Source organism: Buteo buteo, chromosome 16 (genome assembly GCF_964188355.1).
Source record: "Buteo buteo chromosome 16, bButBut1.hap1.1, whole genome shotgun sequence".
Taxonomy (NCBI): Eukaryota; Metazoa; Chordata; class Aves; order Accipitriformes; family Accipitridae; genus Buteo; species Buteo buteo.
The window spans coordinates 30003927-30021692 of record NC_134186.1 but is presented as its reverse complement, the minus strand read 5'-3'; the positions used below and the strand labels follow the sequence as shown (position 1 = coordinate 30021692).

Here is a 17766-nt window from a genome sequence, read left to right as displayed (position 1 = left end):
ACCCTACAGCAACTCCCTCCCCATGCTTATAGCTCCATCCTGACGTATAGCAGGGTGCTGGCCCCGGAGCCTATAGCCCTGTCCTGCCCTATAGCAGGGTGATGGCCCTTGAGCCTATAGTGCATACTGGGCTCTTGGGGATATAGGTCGATCCTGCCCTATAGCACAGTACTGTGCCTCGGTCCTAGAGCAAGGTGTCAGCCCTCAGGCGTGCTATATGGCACAGTGCCGCGGCAGGCCCTATAGAGAGCTCCCTGTAAGAAAGGGATGGATGTGCAGGATCCTGGCGAGACAAGCCCCACAGCCCGCGCTTGCTTCACCCTTTGACCCCCCACCCCAAAATTCCCGCTGTGCTCCCAGGGGTGCCTAGGGAGCAGCACCCATCCCGACACAGACCTGTAATAACACTTTGAGTTTATTAAAGTTCATCCAAAAACACAACAATAAATAAAAGAAATGCCAAAAACCTGCTGCATATGGTACAGGATAAGAGCAAGGGGGCAGCCCTGGCGGTGGTTGTATCCCCAGAGCTCTGCTAATCACCAATCACCCCCCCCACAGGGGACAGGGACAGCCAGGAGGTGACACCCCAAAGGTGCACTCCACCTCCCCAAACCGGACCCTTACAGAAAAAACGAGTAAAAATAGCACCACCGGCTGAGCCAGCGCGGGGTGGGACGGCGTCAGCTCCCCGGGACGTCACCTTGAGCGGGCACCGGCCTGTGGCAGCGGAACCAGGAGCCTGCAGGTGACGGCCAAGCCCGGGTGGGCGACGGGGCTGCCGCTAATTGCGGCGGTACAGGTGATCCCGCGTGGCCACGCTGACCTTCTGCTGGTAGTCCTCCATCTTGTCGTGCAGCTTCTGATAGAGCTGGGCGAGGGGCAGAGCAGGCATCAGAGACGAGGGCTCTCACCCTGTCCCGCATCCCCTTCCCACTTTCCTTCTGCTCAGGCAGGAGCAGGAGAAGGCACAGGGCAAATTGCGGTGCTCCCCGTCACCCCTCAGCCCCTTCCTTCTCCCCACGCAGCGGTACCTACCACGACGTTGTAATGGTTGGTGGTGCTCTCCCGCAGCGCCTGGAGCAGCTGGTCGATGGCAGTGTAGGGCAGCCACACCATGGGGGCCGTGGCGGACAGGGGGAACTGGAGGGGAGACGAACCCTTGCGTCACGTTGTGCTGGTGACAAAAATGCTCCTCCCCACAGCCACAGCAAGGAAGAGCTTCCAGCCGCCACGTCCCGACAGCTGCTTGTCCTACTGGTCCCACTAAGAGGTCCCCTCTCCTCTAGGGTGGGTTATCCAAACCTATTTCTCCTGGAAGCACCGTCATGGGCACAATACCCAAACCCCAAGCGGGATCTGTCCCAAGAAACGGTCCACCACATCCCACGCTGCAGGTGAGCTCACCTCGATTCCAAAATACCGGTGCCCTTTGCCCAGCACAGCGTCTACGTACTCCAGGACCAAATCCACAGCCTCCTCCAGCAGATCGTAATTCAGATAGAGACGCAGCAACTCAGCAGCATCCACTTTCTGCAAGCAAAGAGGGAAACGTCAGCCAGGGAACGCGCCCAGGAGCCACCGTGATGCTGAGAGTGACCTGCTCTGAGCCTTGGTAACGGGCACAAAGCATCTGGCACGGCTTCCCGGAGCTGGGAACAGGAAGGTGGGATGAAGCTTGAGACAAGGAGGTGCCTGTCGAAGCGCAGGTCATCTGGCAGCTCTGGGACAGCTGGGTTTTTTTGGCCAGCAGGCAGTACGCGCTGAGCAGTGACCCTCTCCCTGTTCTCACCTTGTAGCTGTTAATGAGCCAGTTGGGCAGAGGTATCCCATGCGCCAAGAGCTTGTTGATGACGCAGCGATGGTACAGGCTGTTCTGGGACGGGTAACGCTCCAGATAGGATGACAGCAGCCGCCAGGCTTCATCTGTGGCACTGCAAGACAATATTTCCCCTCGGAACCTGTGCCAGCAGCCCCTGCCACTGTCTGCCAGGCCACGGCGTGCTCCAAGGGACCTGTCCCGCTGCCCGGGTTCAATGTGTGCGCTCGAGGCCCAGCAAAGTGGGGCAGGCTGGGGAGAGCGTGGTGACGGCGTGGGAGCATGGCTCTCCCACTGTACCAGTCCTGCAGGTCTGCTTTAAGGGGGTTTTCAAGAACCCATGACCCTCTCTGGATTCCTGCAAGGCTTTTGCCTCCAGAAATGATCCAACTCTGACAAAGAGCAGCTCTGCTCTTCTCCCCCCACAGACAAGGACCTACCTGGACTCCTTGGTGGTAACCAGGGCGGAGAGCTGGTTTGCTGCTAGCCAGTCCCAGGCCTCTGCCTGCACTGCCTCCCCTCCCAGCTGCAGCTTGATGCACCTGCAAGACAGAGCGGTGCAAAGGTGGCTGCCTTCAGAGCCTAGTCCTTTCACCCTGCCTTTCCACAGGTGCCAGCTTCAAAGCCACCCCTCGCAGGACTATTCCCAAGCAACAGCTACAAATTAGCTGGCTTGGCAGGAAAAGGCAGCTATTACAGCGATTTCTAAGCTGCTCTAAGTGCCAAAGAAGAATTAATAAGGACTCTGATGTTAGCAAGGTTTAGGGCCTGAGCCTGGGCAAGAGATGCCCTCTGTGCATCCAGCCACAGGAACAGGTCACAGCAGAGCTCCTGAACAACTCTGCAGGCACAACGCGTCTTCTGGAAGCGCGCAGAGGCAAAGGAGAAGAGGAATCCTGGGGTTGGAGGTGAGGCATGAGAGCAAATGGCTAGCACAGAGATCAGACAGAATAGTCAACCATTACTCGAGAGCTGCTCAACAGCTTGAACAAATCTTCTGTAAGCAGCTCACTGGGCATCAGCAGGAGTGTGCCATGAGCCAGCTCACCAGAAAGGTCTCCAGGTAATGGTTGTGCCTGGGTTGGGATCACCCGCGACTGTCAGAGGCCAGCTCTCTCCCCTGAGACCAGGGAGAAATCTTTCCCCAATACTACCTCCTCAGCAAGGCTCCCTTATTTTTCCTTTTCAGGCGTGAAGAGCAAGTTCCGCCTCAATACCACTGAGCCAGCAGCTGCTGAGGCTGTGCGCAGCATTAGCAGCCATGGTGAGCAGACAGGTTGGGACAGTGCTGGCTTCTGACCCCGGGGAGCTGCAAGCTGTGCCCTGCCAAGCATCACGCAGGGCACGTCTCTCCAACCGCGCGTCACCTGAGGCAGGGAGAAGCTCGCTACGTACTTGAAAGTGAGTCCCTCAAAGATGGGCGTCAAGGGCAGCTTGAACGTTTGGCACAGAGTGATGGCAGTGTCAAAGAGGCCAGCCCGGACCAGGAGAGCAACCGTTTCCTCAGGTGTAGAGTTGCCTGCAGAGAAGGAGGACCAGGTAAGCGCCTCTCCCAGTCACACCCCAGCGCTTACTGGGGCCTAACCCCACGCGATTCAGTGGCAGAGTTACAGCAGCACCGTGCTAATGGCCCCATGTAAAACACCCTGCAGCAGCACTACTCCTCATCACGGGGCTTAAGGCTTTCTTGGCCTCAGGAGCATCTCACGAGCCCAGGAGCCGTCCCTGGAGGGACTGCACAAAGCAGCAGTGACCCACGGAGCCGTCCCTGATCAGGCACCAGCTGGAGAGGGACACAGGCAGCATCATACGGCCCGTAGGCAAACGCTGCCACTGTTTAGGAGAGTAGGGAGGGGACGGCCTTCTCGCTGGCACAGCAGGCCTGTACCCAAGCGAACAAGGCATCAGCTCAGCTCTGCCAGCGCAGGCAGGAGGGGCAGTGGCAGGAGGTAAAAGAAGACTGTGGCACTCGGCTCCCTGCATCTCCAGTTTGCCCTCAAACCAGCTGTTCAATCCATTCCCTGCAATCCCTTACTGGGAAGTCATCCCCTCCTGATACTTAGCAGGGAAAAATGCGTACATGTTGCATAACTCATATCAGGGAGTGGCAGAACATACTTAAAGGGTCAGGGTGGGCGAGCTGCACCCCTCTGCTCCCCAACAAGGAACAACTTTGATAAGCTAACACTGTCGTGAAGCAGGATTATCCAGGACAATAACGTTAAGTCTTGCATCAAGTGTTTTTTCTAGGGCTTTCTAATTCTGTTTCATCTGGGGCAATTTCCAGCAAGCCAAAAAGATGCCTTTTTGTCTCAACTCATGAGCTCAACCCCAGCCCCATGCAGACCATTACTAGAGTTCAGCAAAGCCAAAAAACTGTGGAAAACTTAAAATTGTTTCTCCTGATCTGCCTCTCCAAAGCTGCTGAACTTGGTGGCGAGATTTCATGCTAGGGAGTCAAACTGAATGGCCCCTGCCAGTGCCTGGGTTTGTCTCTGGGTCAGAACAAAATTGCTGCTTCCTCACCTGAGCTATGACTGAAAGCGTTGTAACAAGCAAAAACCTCGGGGGGAAGTGCGAGTTGGCTGTGCCGCATCCCTCTTACCTGCCACAGCCGCCGTTGACAGGTCATGCTGCACCAGAGTCAGCCGGATCCGGGCCAACACACACTCCCTCTCCAAATCCTCCAGCTCCAGGATCTCGATTTGGTGAGTTGCTGTAACAGATGGACACGAAGGGCTCTTGGCATTTTCAAAATTTAAAAAGGGCTCCTCAGGCATTGTGCAAAACGTCTACAGCCCTCTGCCATCCTAAGAGGAGTTGTACCACAGAAAGCACCAGAGGAGAGGTCAGGTTTTGCTGCCTCTTCCTTGCTACCTTGAACTGTGCCTACCTCCTTGATACAAATCTCCCCTTCCTCCTCTATTAGAGATGTTATCTAATGTTTGGTAACAGCTGCTGCTCTGACCACCAGGCATACGCTACAAAAGAGCTCATTCAGAAATAATTGTTTTAGAAATACCTGACCGTAACTTTTCCTGTCGTAATGCTGAGGATTATGAGTCTAACCTGACCATACCACCCTGTGCTTTAGTAGACACAGGCAGAGTGGAGACCTTACCAGCAGAGACTCACTACGTCAGCAGGGTTTCCAAGAGCACAAACAACAAAAGTCTTGAACAATTGCCTCACCAATGCTTTTCTTTTTAAAATTGCAAGTTATTTCCACTGAAAGCAAAAGTGCTGACAAGACATCAAACTGGAGAGGAGTGTGCACAGAAGCTCCTTGGGGAATAGCTGTTACATGGCAGCTTATTGCAACTGGGAGACACTAACACTGGGAGAATTAACTAGCTTACAATCCCCCAAATTATTGATCTGACAGAGGGGAGAGCTGCCCTGAGCCATCTCCCAGCTCACATGGGAGCAGCAGAGCTCTGAGGCCAGGGGAAAGGCTGCTCCCTGACAAGAGTCAGAGAGCGCACCAGGCACTTACTTGGAACAGCCGTGCACTCCCCATCGTGGCTCCTCTTTGGGGATGCTCCAGGGCGTTCGTACTTGCAGGAAAAAAGCAGAAAGAGGGTTTATGCCCACCTGGTTTCCAAAGGACAAATTGCCTCGACATGATACAGCCCCAACACCAGATCTCCATTTCAAGCCTTGATTTGAATCAGAAAAGCCATACAACCACTTGGCAGTTCAGGTTACGTTTATCTCTGGCTATCAGAAACACAGCACAGCATTAGCTGATAAGGCTACGGTCACCACCTCCCTGCAAACAGGTTTGAAACACAAACCATGTTACAGTAATTCTCCTTTTGACTGGTATTCTGGCTGTTCAGACTCCCCAGAAAGATGTGCTCTGTCTTCAATAAAAGGTGATATATTCCCACATACATACACCAGCCCCCTCCCAAAAGTTGTCCTGCTTCCAGCCTGCTCCAAAAAGGGGCAAAGACACATGGGTGATAGACAGGACTAATGTCTCCATTGAGCGGGGCAAGAGAGTGCTACACAAGCTGGCCAAGAAGATGAAAGCCGCAGATTAAGAAGGCCAACGCCTCTTCATCACATTGGAAAGGATTTTGGAAGCTCTTCCCGAACATACAGCTGTAAGTGTCCCCACTGTCAATAGCTTAGGTCAGAGGCTTCATAATAAGCTCAGTGTTTCCTACCACAGCTCCAGAAGCTGGCTGCACTATCCAGGCATACTCTGGGCGGATCAACCGTAAGCAGTTAATAGCAGCGAGGAAACAGTTTCCTTGTTTCTGGAGCCCTCGGAGCGTCCGCACCTCCCTGCCCAGGCGCATGCCATATTCAAACATCACTGTTCCAGCTGAGGAGAGAAGGGGAATACATCAGCCAAGACCCAGGACAGGCCACCCTGCAGGTACAGGGGAAGCAGTGTCCCAAGCAGGTGGGCTGTAAGCTACGACGTGCCCACCCCGAGCCTTACCCTTGCGGTAGTTGTGGCGGTAAATGTGGAAAGCGTACAGCAGCTCATAGTAATTGTGTGTCATCAGGTCCACTGCTCGAGCATGAGATTCGATGATCCCCACGACCTGCAGCACACAGAGGCTCAAATGGATCGACAATCCCTTTAAAGAGCCCGGTTGTGTCCCCCTTCCTCCCAGCACAGGCTGATTACCTCGTTATGGAGGTTCACGTAGGGGAACTCCACCAGGTCCTGGAGCTGGGAGCGCTCACAGAGAACCACCACTAGCTGGCGCAGACAGTCCAGCTGTCTGCGGAGAGAGAAGCACAACCGTTCAGGAGGAGCAGGAACAAACCCATCTCTGGATGCAGGCTTTAAGCCATGAACGTGCTGCTTTGTGACGAGCTCCGTAGTTTTTTTTTCTGGCTTAGAACCAACAAGTCCCTTTGGACTTCTCCTGTGCTGGAAACAGAGATCCTGGACAGCAGAGATTCTCTGCGAAGGTCTCTCAGGAGGGCAGTCTCCCTCCCTCAGCTCTATTTGGTAAGGTTTTCTTCAGCCTCAATTAAAATGCATTCCTACTTCTCCTCTGAACCATTCCTACTCACCACATCCTCCTCTGCTAGGGCAAAGCTTCCTCTACCCAGGTCACTTCCCAGATGGTACTCAAGCTGAAAATTCAACTCCAAGTCTTTTCTTTATTAAACTAAATTGACTGGACTCCTACAGCTTTTCAACATACAAAGCTGCATGCGATCCTTCAGCTATTCTTTTGGCTCTTCCCTAAATCAGCTTTTTTTTTTTTTTACCCCCCAGTTTCCTCCTTTGAGATAGTGCTGATCCCAGCTGTCCTTACAAAAACAAGTATGCCTCTTTAAACACACCTTTACACAAGCTAAAACAAAACCTCTTAATGCAGCAGCCATGTCCTACCCTAAAGCATCATCTTCCTTTCCATTCGATGGAAAAATTGGTACATGGACCTCCCAAACAAGTGAGCATAAAGGCATAAAACTGTCACCTACCTGCTTGGATCTGGGTTTTGTGTTAAGGCTACATATGCCTCACTGTTGTGTCCTAAATCCAAGTGATGTTTGAAGATGCAAGTCCTCAAAGTAGCCTGAAAACACCAAAGAGGACAAACCAGCATGTCTCAAGTTATACAACTAAAAAGAAATTCCTGTGTAAGCTCCCTGAAGAAACATCTTGATGCAAAAGAAGTGACCTGTACCTGGCTTCTCCAGTCATCCGCCGATTCCATGATAGCCAGGGTAGCCAGCTGGATAACCAGCTCCGGTAAACCCACCATGTCCAACAAGCGCAGAACCTGGAGAAGACAATACTCTAGTGCTGGCTGCAACAGTGCTGAAGAACGGGTCGGGTTGGCAAGGGGTTTTTCTTGTTTGCTTTTAAGAGCTGCTCCTGACTCTACCAACTGTAAGAGCAGGCAGATTTTGCCCAATGTTTCTAAGCAATTAGACTGAAAAAGGGAAGATTTTGGTAAGTTGCAGAGGTCTGAACCAAATCCCAGCACACCACGCTGAGGGTACAGCTTTTCTAGGGGATTCATCTCTGCAAATGTGAGTTTTCTGAAACATTTTAGCATTGACAGTTACAGTAAACCCCTGCAACAGAGAGGTAAACGATTCTGTCCCCAAGCATGCATACAGCTGTATTAGAAAAGTTCCCTCTCCAAGGGCACCAGACAATCCTTGTGTTTTCTGGATTTTAAAATCAGGGAATCCCTTACAATGAGCCTAGGTCCAAGCTTGCAGCCTGTCTGAACTATGGCATTATGCAAGAAGAAAGATCCTATCTCAATTTAAAGACATTCATTTTAATTTTCCTCAAAGCTTAATAACCTGCCCCTTAAGCAGCATCTTACATCTAGCCTGGACATGTCTGGCTTCTGCCTCCAGCAGCTGGATCTCACCCTGCCTTTGTCTGCTGGATAACAAAGTCCTCTGCTATTAGGAAACTAATAGGTGGAAAGTACCTAGATTTCACACTGTAGTCACCTCATCATCACCCCCCAGAGAAAGTAAACAGACTACACTGAGGTTTCACCTCCCCAAAAAGTACGTTTTCTGAGTCTCAAGTCACTTCCACAAAAGCTGGGGACCAAGCAGGAATTCTCTCTCCAAGCAGTGTCTGTGTGGAACGACTTGGTGCCAATTTACTCGGTCAGGACCGTGTATGCTGGGCCGCCTCAACTGTACCTTGTTGTAGTACTGCAGGCGTGGAGTGGAGACCATCTCACCCTCCTCAGGTTGGATCAGCCTGTCCAAGAACTCTTCTCTTCCCACCTCTGACGCAGCTTGGCAGAAACAGTCCAAAGCCTAGAAGCAGACCAGAAAGCAGCTTGCATGTGCCCCTTGGGGGACCGACCCAGCCTGCTGTACCGGTGAGAGGACACTGCTGCCTGTTCCAGCTCCAGTGTACGAGACCCGCCAGCCCCAAGCTAACGAGAACTTCCCCAAGCGCAGATCCCCCCACCGCTCTCCCATCCCATTCTTTGCTGAAAGGAGGCAGAGCTCAAGACGGATATTTTCTGACTTGCACAGCAGAAACAAAACTTGCCCTACCTGTGCACTTCTACCCTCCCAAGGAAAAAGGTCCCAGACCCCAGAGAGAGGCAGGGCCAGAACGAAACGAGGGCCTTACCTTGTGCCCCTCACCCATGACAAGGTAGCACCTGCCCATCATGAAGCAGCAGGAGCCCATGTTCACATGGCACCACGGCTGCAGGAGGCGTATGTATTCCTATGGGAGAGGAGGAACAGGAGTTTTGATTCAGGTCAGCACTCGCTCGTGACCTGCAGGCACCCAGTACCAGAGGAAGGGTTAGGTCTCTAACACCAAAGTACTATTTTGGTGGCCCCTTTAGCTGCTGTGCCCACACAAATCCTGCTCTTCCAGCTCGAGGGCTGGTTTCCCGAGCCCCAAAGTCCCCTCGGTGCAAAGATAGGGAGACATCCCCCACGTGCTCTCGGGAAACAACCTGCTTTGCATAGCTCCAATGCCTGTACGAAGCACCTCAGAAACAGCACCCAACATCCCCAAAAATCAGACACGATGCTCTCTGCAACCACTGCAAACCTGCTGCAGGGAACCGCAAAGGAAGCATTACCCTGGCGTGCAGAGAGCCAGAACGGGAGCGTGCATGTGTGAAGGCAGCAGGAGAACAGGCAAAGCAGGGGTTAGAAGAGCAGTATCTGTGCAGAAGGGCAGGAGAGGGAGAGCAGCCAAGGAAGACCATTGATTACAGCAACAAACTGACAGGCATGGGGTGGAGCACTGATGGCACCAAGGACACACCATAAATAAAGCCACAACACGGATGCTGGCTAAAACTACAGGGCAGTACAACTCAACCTGGCCCTGTGCCTGCTCTGTCAGGATAATATAAGGGCTGCAAAGTGTCATCACCTATCAAAAAGCAGCTAGGAGGCATGATGAAAACTCAAAAGCTGGCATCCCTTGTGCCTGGGAGAGTGGCGTATGCTCTTCATACTTGGAGAAGCAGAGATGTCCCACTAGCAGGGCTCTGGGACTCGGCAGGAAAAGAGGAGGAGAAGCCAGGACCCAGCGGTAAAGCCAAGGTTTCACCAGCCGACCTGCATCTTTGCACGTGCATAAACTACCAGCACACATGCCTTGCCTACCCCAGCCACGGGTCCACTAAAAGCTACATGGCAATGCATCCTCTGAGCCTGGATTCACCGCTCAGATTAGCAAGCCACAACAGATAATTCCCACCCCAGGCTTCCTCAACAGCTTGTCGTACAGAATAAGCAACAAGGAAAGGTTTGGCCCTTGTCCCAGGCCAGTGCTTTGGTCACTAGACCTTCTCTGTGCCCTCCTGTTACTCGCAGGGTGCTTCCTGTATCTCCATCTCTATTTGGGTCACCGTGCTTGCAGTCACAGCAAATGTGGTGTTAGCTCCCCGAGGTCAATGCACTTAATCCAAGTTTACGTGACCGACTGGGATCAGTAAGTGTAACAGAAGGTAGCGGGGAGGAGGAAGAGCCCGCTCCTGCAGAGATAAAAGTCTCTCGTATCTCCTCAAGGCGGGATACAAGTGAGGCGAAAGCAATGCAAGGAAATTCAAAGCGTGCTCGCGCCACGAGAGTGCACATATGCCAGGAGGTAGAACGATGCTGCCCAAACCGTCCTGGCATTTCCTGGCTCAAAAGCTCTGCAGATTTGACATTCTTCTCGGCAGCAACACTAACACAAAAGAAAGCAATTCAGCCCCCAGGTGTAAGGGACTGTGAGAATAAAAGATTCTGCTAAGCACAGAAAAAACATCTCATTAGTAACAGCCTGCCTAGCCCTGCGTGCCTCAAGGACTGCCATCAGTCAGGGAATGAAATGTGTCACATGGCACTGCAGACAAGAAATCGTGCAGCTCAGAACTAGAGCACAAGCAGCTACAACTACCAAGCCCCTGAAGAGCACAGGAAGAGGTGGTGGAGAAACAGTGGTCTGAAATACAGCAGTCTGTGGAGACACCTGAAAAAGAGTAGTTCACTCGCCCTGCTACCAAGATGTTGGGAGTGCAGCTGGGGATGGAAAGACGATGGATGTTTCTTACACCAGTTCTTACTAGTAAGGACATTTAAGAAATAGATGAGCCCTCCTGAAACAGCATTTCTGCTGCTGGGTTGAAGACAGCCTTCTGAACCCCCAGTCCCACAGGCAATCTGTTTGCAATGGTACCACAGGAAAGGCTACGGATACATCAGCAGCTAGCAAGTTATTGGATTACGGGCTTGCTGTGATATTTAAACAAGCTCTGCAAAGATGCTTCTTGCATGCAGTATCACGCTGTCAGACAAGCCCTGGGAGACTGAACTCCTCCACGAAAAGGGTATATAATAATCCTGAGCACTTATGCCTGGATTTCCTTGAAAACAGATGAAAGAGGAAATGCACAAGATGACCATCTTAAATCATTCCCCCTCAAACTCTCTGCAACATTTTCTAGGTATAAGATATTTAGCAAAAAGCCCTTCTGTTAGCAGAGGTGGACACTACAAGGAACAGGACAGATGCATGAGGAAGATGGAAGATATTTGCTACCTTACAATTTGTTCACTGCACTGACACCACAATAGTTATAAGAGAGATTTCTAACAGTTCTCCAAAAGAATTGTTCCTTACAGCACGCTTCATCTGCAGGACAAACTTGCAGCCCATTACCTCCAAAAGAGACATGGGAAGATTAGCTCTCGTCTGAGCTCAGAGAGCAGTGACAAGGGGAAAGCAGAACACACTCCAGCGACTGGAAAGATGTTTTGGGTAGCTTTTCCTAAGCTGAGGTAAGGCAGCTAGCCATGCATGGAGCTTATGCTGTGTTATACCTCCGCATCAACCAAAGTGCAGAGCTGCTACTGAAAGAAACCCGCATGTGGAAAGAGACTGTTGCACTCACTCCTGCTCTTCCCCTTTCAGCTCCTGTGAGAAAGCCTACGCGAAGCACTCACCTGCAGCTGGGTGTACTGACAGCTCCCCATCAGGCACTCTGGGAAGAGGAAGCCGGGATTGCTGGGCCATCTGAGTGGAGGTTAAGGAACAGAGGACAATCCAGTCCGGAGAGCTCAGAGAACTAGTCTGAAAGTTGGCATGCCTCTCATGCTCAGTTTGTGGGGGGAAAGGAGAGAAGATTAAGCTGCTCTCTACACAAGTCATTATTCTGTAATAAGATTTATCCATATTAGAACAAAACCATTAGTACATCTAATCCACAACTGCCCAAATCTTGTTACCCTTTGAAATCTCCCAGCATCGCACCTCGCCAAGTCAAGTTGTTAGAGCTCACAGGCTTAAAGTCAAAAACTCAAATCCTTTGTTGTGCACCTAAACAGGATGGATTCTATGAAATCTTACAATACCCACAAATCCCACTAACACTAACAACAGTCACTTGTTCAGACTTGTCTTTGAAATTTGGGTATGGAAAACATTGATTTTGGAACTGCACGAGGCTCGGTGGCAGAGATGGCCAACTTACAGCCCCCAAGCACTCCACAGCTCACGACCCTAACCCCTCTGCTAGCCCCAGCCCTCCTCCCACAGACCCACCGGCACCCCCAGCTTCAGGACCAGGATGCGATACGCAGCCTCCGTGCAATCTCGCACAACTCGCGCAGGGGCTCCGGCACTGCCATGTCGTACAGAAAGTCCCCCTGGTTACAGCCCGGTGAGGGCGAGCACCTCGCAGCGGGTTTACAGCCAAGGATACAGGAGCGGCAGAAAGTCAGCCACTATTGCAGTAATGAGATGGGGCCAGTTCAAACTTGTTTCAGCCAAAGAAGTGTTTGGTTGCGAGAAGAGTCGAGATATGATGTGCTTTCTGGCTACTTCCTGAAAGAATAGCTCCACAATTGTTTGAGGGCCGGATACTAAAAATACAAGTTAAAGAAACACTGAGAAGAAAGCCCACAGCAGCCATCCCAGGCCTTCTACACCATGCTGTGCTCATCAGCCCAAACATCACAGATTAAGTCAGAGCAAAACAATAAGTATGTTCAATACTCGAACTTGTTGGTTTTGGATTTCTCTTGCCGTCTGGTTAAGTCAGAGGGAGGAGCAGGAGATCAAAGAGCCACATACTGCAACGTTTATTAACCACAACTCAATTATAATAGGAAAGAAAAAAAAAAAGAAAAAAAAAAAAAAAAAAGAGCTGCGTTCTCTCTCCAGTTGCACTACTCGCAACCCAGCTGCAGCTTTCCAGCATGACCGAGTGTTTTGCAGGGCAGGGCTGAGGGAGTGCTGATTTGGCTATCTGGCTCTGTTCAAATGCCTCCCTCATTCCAGCACCCTAAGCAGCCCAGTGTCCCATTAGCGAACTGTTCTCAACGCCTCTCCCCAAGCTGCCACCTCCTTTCTATCTTCCCTACGTTTCACATATTTTTCCTGAAGCACAGCAGTCAAACAGGACTTTCCTCATGAGCGGGCCAAGAAATAACCCACGACACTGGCACACACAAAGGATGTTTTCAATTTCGCTTTCATGCGCTGACATTTACGTCGAGGCAACTGCCTTCTGAACCGAGACTCTCATTCAGGGCGAGTTCAGACTCCGAAGATTGCAGCCTGCTTACAAAGAGCACAGATGCCTCAGGCCTGTCAGCACATGGAGGAAATTCTTCCCCAGCTCACAGTCCTTCACACATGGCACTGCTGCCTGTTTGCCACTGAGTTTCTCAGCTCCCTCTGAAGTGTCTCAGCCTCGAAGTGCCATGCAGACTAGTTACAGCAGGCTCTTACCTGTGCATTTTCTCCCCTACCCTGCTCACCACCTCCCTCTGTAACCACTTCAAGGTATGCATCCTCCTAATTAAATTGCCTTACAGTCTCACCCATTAGGATTTCTCCCCCAAGACAGTAACCCAAAGCATACGTCTTTGCAGCAAGACTTTCAAAATGTGAACGAATTATCAGCTGCAATTTCCCCCATGAGGTACTGGCTGTGAGCAACACTCATGTCTGAATTGCAAAGTGCGGGAAGCACAAGCATGTTTTGGGGAAGTATTTCTATATTCTCTCATTTCCCTGAGCTGCTGCTCGTGGTCACTGTGGGATGAAGGCTAGTGAGCAGAACAGACGTGGTCTGACCCACTACAGCCACTGTAACATACAGGAGCGAGAGGTGAGCTTGGCTGGTACTGCCAGGGCCAGAATTAATAATGTTTGGTTGAGCCAAATCCTCCTCAGGCTGAGAGTAAGATCCATGTCTCCAGTCTGAGTCCAATGCTACAAGATACTTTGGTTTTGTTGTTATTTTTTGGTGGTGGGCAGCATGACAAACATCTCCACATAAAGTGGGGTCATCCAACCACGCACTCCATTAGCTCACTGCATGAAGCATTTCCCTCGGGTGGCAGAGACACAGAGTGCAAGAGGTATAAATAACAGAAACCGAGAGCTGATGAATGGTGGACGTCTTACCTAGTTTATGTGGTGTTACAGCAGTGGTGTCTGCTAACTCCAACACAGATAGATGCTGCAAATTAGATTCCCTAGAGAAGAAAAAGCCATCAGTGAAGAAACAACAAAACGCCTCCTGCTTTAATTGTGCTCATTGTTCAAATCAAATGACTCCTACTGCTGAAAAAGGCAACAGTGCACAGAACATCGAGACCTCACACGGCAGAATTAGCACAAGGCAAAAAGTCAGCTCAAAACATGAAAGGGGGAAAAAACCCTCCCCAGCACAACCTGACTCCTAGAGTGATACTCCCACAGCAACCACCAGCTTTTCATACCAGGAAGAGCATTTCAGGTGGATTTAGCAGGAACCTACAATCAAAGACAGAACGGGCATGGTAGAGACTTACAGCGTGTCAACAGGGACGTCTGATGCCAGGCACTGGCTTGCCCACCTGATCAGGTAGTAGGACAGCAGGAGGGGAGAGGTGCGGTGCAGCAGGTCCTGCTGAGACTGGAACAGCTGTCCCCCTCCCAAAACCATCTGCAAGCAAACCACAGAGGTTGGCACACCGAGGCCAAGCTCGGAGAGCAATGGCAGGAAAACGGCAATCCGTGAGGTTTGTATCAGGCCCAGCTCGTCCCTCTTGCAAACACCAAGGAAGTCAGCAGCCCAGCAGTTAACTCAACCTATCGAGGAGACCAGCAGGACTCCTGCATGTGCCAGAATAACCCAGTCACAAAGAACAGTGTCACCTTAGACCAAGGGATGAGTTAACTATTCTGGTGGCCCAGACCCCGTGGGGAAAATTTAAAAAGCAAAGCTATGTGCACATGGAGTGCTTCTCTAGCCTGCAAACACCAGCACCTGCTGATGCCAGGGACACCAGCAAAAACGTGCTTTGCGCTGCTGCAACACCACCATTGAGAGTGAAATCACAGCTTTGCTGCAGAGACCATCTCGGGCCCCAGCCTGCTGCCCAGGCATTGCATCCTTGTATGCTCTAGTCAACAGCAGCACAGCTAGGTGAGACGAGAGGAAAAACAATCCATGCTTGTGAAGGACAAAAGCATGTATAGGTGGCAAAGCAGCAGTTCCTCATCAAGCAAGAAGCAGGTCACATGCCTTGTGGTCTGTGACAGCCTGGCTCCAGAAGGGCAGCTTGCAAAGTGCTTTAAATACTCCCAGGGCAACCTTATCCAGGAAGAAGGGGATTTCTTTTCAACCAAGAAACTACTACAGTAACGTTTCCAAGTAAATAATACTAGTTTAAACAACACTCCCCTTGTCTGGGGACTTGTTCCGCACCCTTGCATCCACCCAAACCATCAGCACCATCTCTTGTGCGGCCACACAACCAACAGGATGGATCCAGCCCAGCCCACCCCACGACCACAAACACAGCTGCCATTACAGCGGCTGTTTGCACTGGCTGGAGCAGCCTCACAGAGGCTGAAACCAAGACCTCTGGGTAAACACTGCTGCTGTGACGCAAAGGTGCTGAGTGCTGTGTTGCCAGAGAACAAGGCTGCAATCATGTGCGTGCTGGGCTGCGCAGTGGCATAGGAGGGATGGGGAATAGATAGGAGAACTGTACGTGCTCAGGCAGCGCTGAGGAAACAATGCCCTCCTCCTGGAAAGAGAGTTTTGCTTCCTGCTTCCTGGATGCTCAGCATGGAAAGAAGGAGATAGGGTGTGAGTGCAGCGCACCACTGCTTTGCTTAGGATGACAAAAGCAACTGGAGGAGAGAACAGGGCTTGCCCAAGCCTGGGGCTAGTTCAAACAGCCTCCAGTGTTTTGTGGGAAGAGACAGAGCTCACAGTCTGGCACCAGCAGAACCCCAGATCCAAAAGTTCAAAGAGCATAGCAGTAGCTTCAAGGGCTGTACTCACAGGATCTCCAAGCCGCAGCAACAGCTGTTGGAGGATCAACAGGTCCCGACAGATCAGGAAACGGATCGTGGCAATCTTACATATCCCCCAGCAAACCACATTGACAGCGGTACCACTACTATACAGCTGGGTGAGGTTCATGCGCATATTTAGATGATGAGCTGAAAGATAAAAACACCGAGATAAGGGGAGGAACTAGACCGACAAGAACACTTTCCCAGCCCAAACATCCTGCTGTAGAGCTATCACCTCTTTCCATGTCAGCATCTGTCTCATAGTCCATTTCTCGGATGAGCACTCCAATGGCATGGATGGGGTTTCTGATCTCCTGGAGTTTGCTGTGTATGTCCTCCATCACATTTTCCCTGCAAAATGAAAAAGATAATAATCATCAGCAACATGAAATCTAACTCAAGAGGGCTCCCTTTCCTCCCTTACTGATCCTCTCTGGAGGGGAGCGTATCTGATCAGCCTGGACATTCTTTATGGGAATCCTCTTCTGGCTTGGAGTTTTATTACAGCGCCTGCAGGGACCAGTCTATTTATTCCACTCCCCCAGGCTACCAGGAAATAACAGTCAGATAGCTGGCATTCCACGGGGGAACGATTTGAGGAGGCTAGCACAGTAACCACATGGCTTGACCAAGGCTCTGACCTCTACCTAGTGTCTATGGGCACTTGCTTTCCACACTGCAACCATCACCTAATAGGAACTTGTTCCTTTTCTGCTCTCTATCTCACCTGAGAATCCCCAACATGTCTTTTCAGGAGGGCCCCAGGCAACAGCAAGGGGGTTCTGGATGGAAGACCCTGCTAACGTCACCAATACCCACGCTCCCCATCTGTGAGGGGACCTGGAAAAGTCTCCTGCAGCACAGGGAGAGCCTGCACATCCCAAATGTGCTCTGATGCCAATCAAGGATGGCTCCAGGCAATCCCTGCTCAGCCATCCCTGCCTCCCTGCAGGGGAGCTTCTGCAAAAACATCTCCTTACGTGTCATTAGCTATCAAGTCCTCCAGGATCTGCTCTGCAGCCTTTTCTGGAGGCTGGAGGCGGGAGCAAGCCATTTCCATTATGAATGCCATTTCCATGGAAATTGATTCTCCGATCAGTCGAAGGCACTGGACAAGACAGACAACATCACGAGACATCTCCAAATCTGTAATGAAAGAATCTAACTGTATATTTACAAGAGATTTCAAAGCGAAAGTGGAAGGACCATTCAAAAACCAGTTAGTTAAGCTCCTATCAGCAAACTACCAGCATCAGATGGGTCTCAGTCCCGCATGTCAAACTGACCCTTCCCTGCTAACTACAAGGCCAAATTAAAACTTAGGAGTTCACAAGGGAAAGATTTGGGCTTTATTATTTGGAAAGTAAAAAATACTGATGCAACAATAAAACAACGAAAATACCTCCAAGGGATTTTCTCCAGCCACAGGTTGAAAGGAAATAATTAGTGCAGCATAAGAGCAAAAAAACCCCCGAGCAAATGGCTCAGATAGCTTAGCTCTGCCAAGCAGAACACACTCTTGTCACAGCAGCTATCTATTTGCAGCACTACCTCTCACAGCTGAGAGAGGATTTTCACATTCTTAGAACTGATCTGAAAATTCAGTACTGAGGGTTTAAATCACTGCTTTGCAATGCAATCCTTTATGTATGTGTTTTTAAAATTA

The 17766-nt window shown here is 50.9% G+C and overlaps 1 protein-coding gene across 2 annotated transcripts in view; it reads right to left on the bottom strand.

Annotated features, from left to right (window-relative positions):
• Positions 1–403: 403 nt before the first annotated feature.
• The window catches only part of NUP160 (nucleoporin 160), a 28987-nt gene continuing 11624 nt past the window's right edge, over positions 404–17766 (bottom strand). For both annotated transcript variants that reach the window (XM_075048372.1, XM_075048373.1), the window contains 22 exons: positions 17081–17246; positions 16336–16451; positions 16087–16247; positions 14603–14736; positions 14214–14284; positions 12502–12661; positions 11744–11813; positions 8919–9017; positions 8474–8593; positions 7486–7581; positions 7280–7374; positions 6468–6564; positions 6276–6381; positions 5995–6155; positions 5316–5376; positions 4425–4535; positions 3215–3338; positions 2260–2361; positions 1793–1934; positions 1408–1533; positions 1039–1143; positions 404–871 (listed from right to left, as the gene is read on the bottom strand). In XM_075048372.1, coding sequence (XP_074904473.1) covers positions 785–871; positions 1039–1143; positions 1408–1533; positions 1793–1934; positions 2260–2361; positions 3215–3338; positions 4425–4535; positions 5316–5376; positions 5995–6155; positions 6276–6381; positions 6468–6564; positions 7280–7374; positions 7486–7581; positions 8474–8593; positions 8919–9017; positions 11744–11813; positions 12502–12661; positions 14214–14284; positions 14603–14736; positions 16087–16247; positions 16336–16451; positions 17081–17246 — 2510 coding nt within the window. In that variant the 3' untranslated portion in view covers positions 404–784. The remainder of the gene's footprint in view (positions 872–1038; positions 1144–1407; positions 1534–1792; positions 1935–2259; positions 2362–3214; positions 3339–4424; positions 4536–5315; positions 5377–5994; positions 6156–6275; positions 6382–6467; positions 6565–7279; positions 7375–7485; positions 7582–8473; positions 8594–8918; positions 9018–11743; positions 11814–12501; positions 12662–14213; positions 14285–14602; positions 14737–16086; positions 16248–16335; positions 16452–17080; positions 17247–17766) is intronic.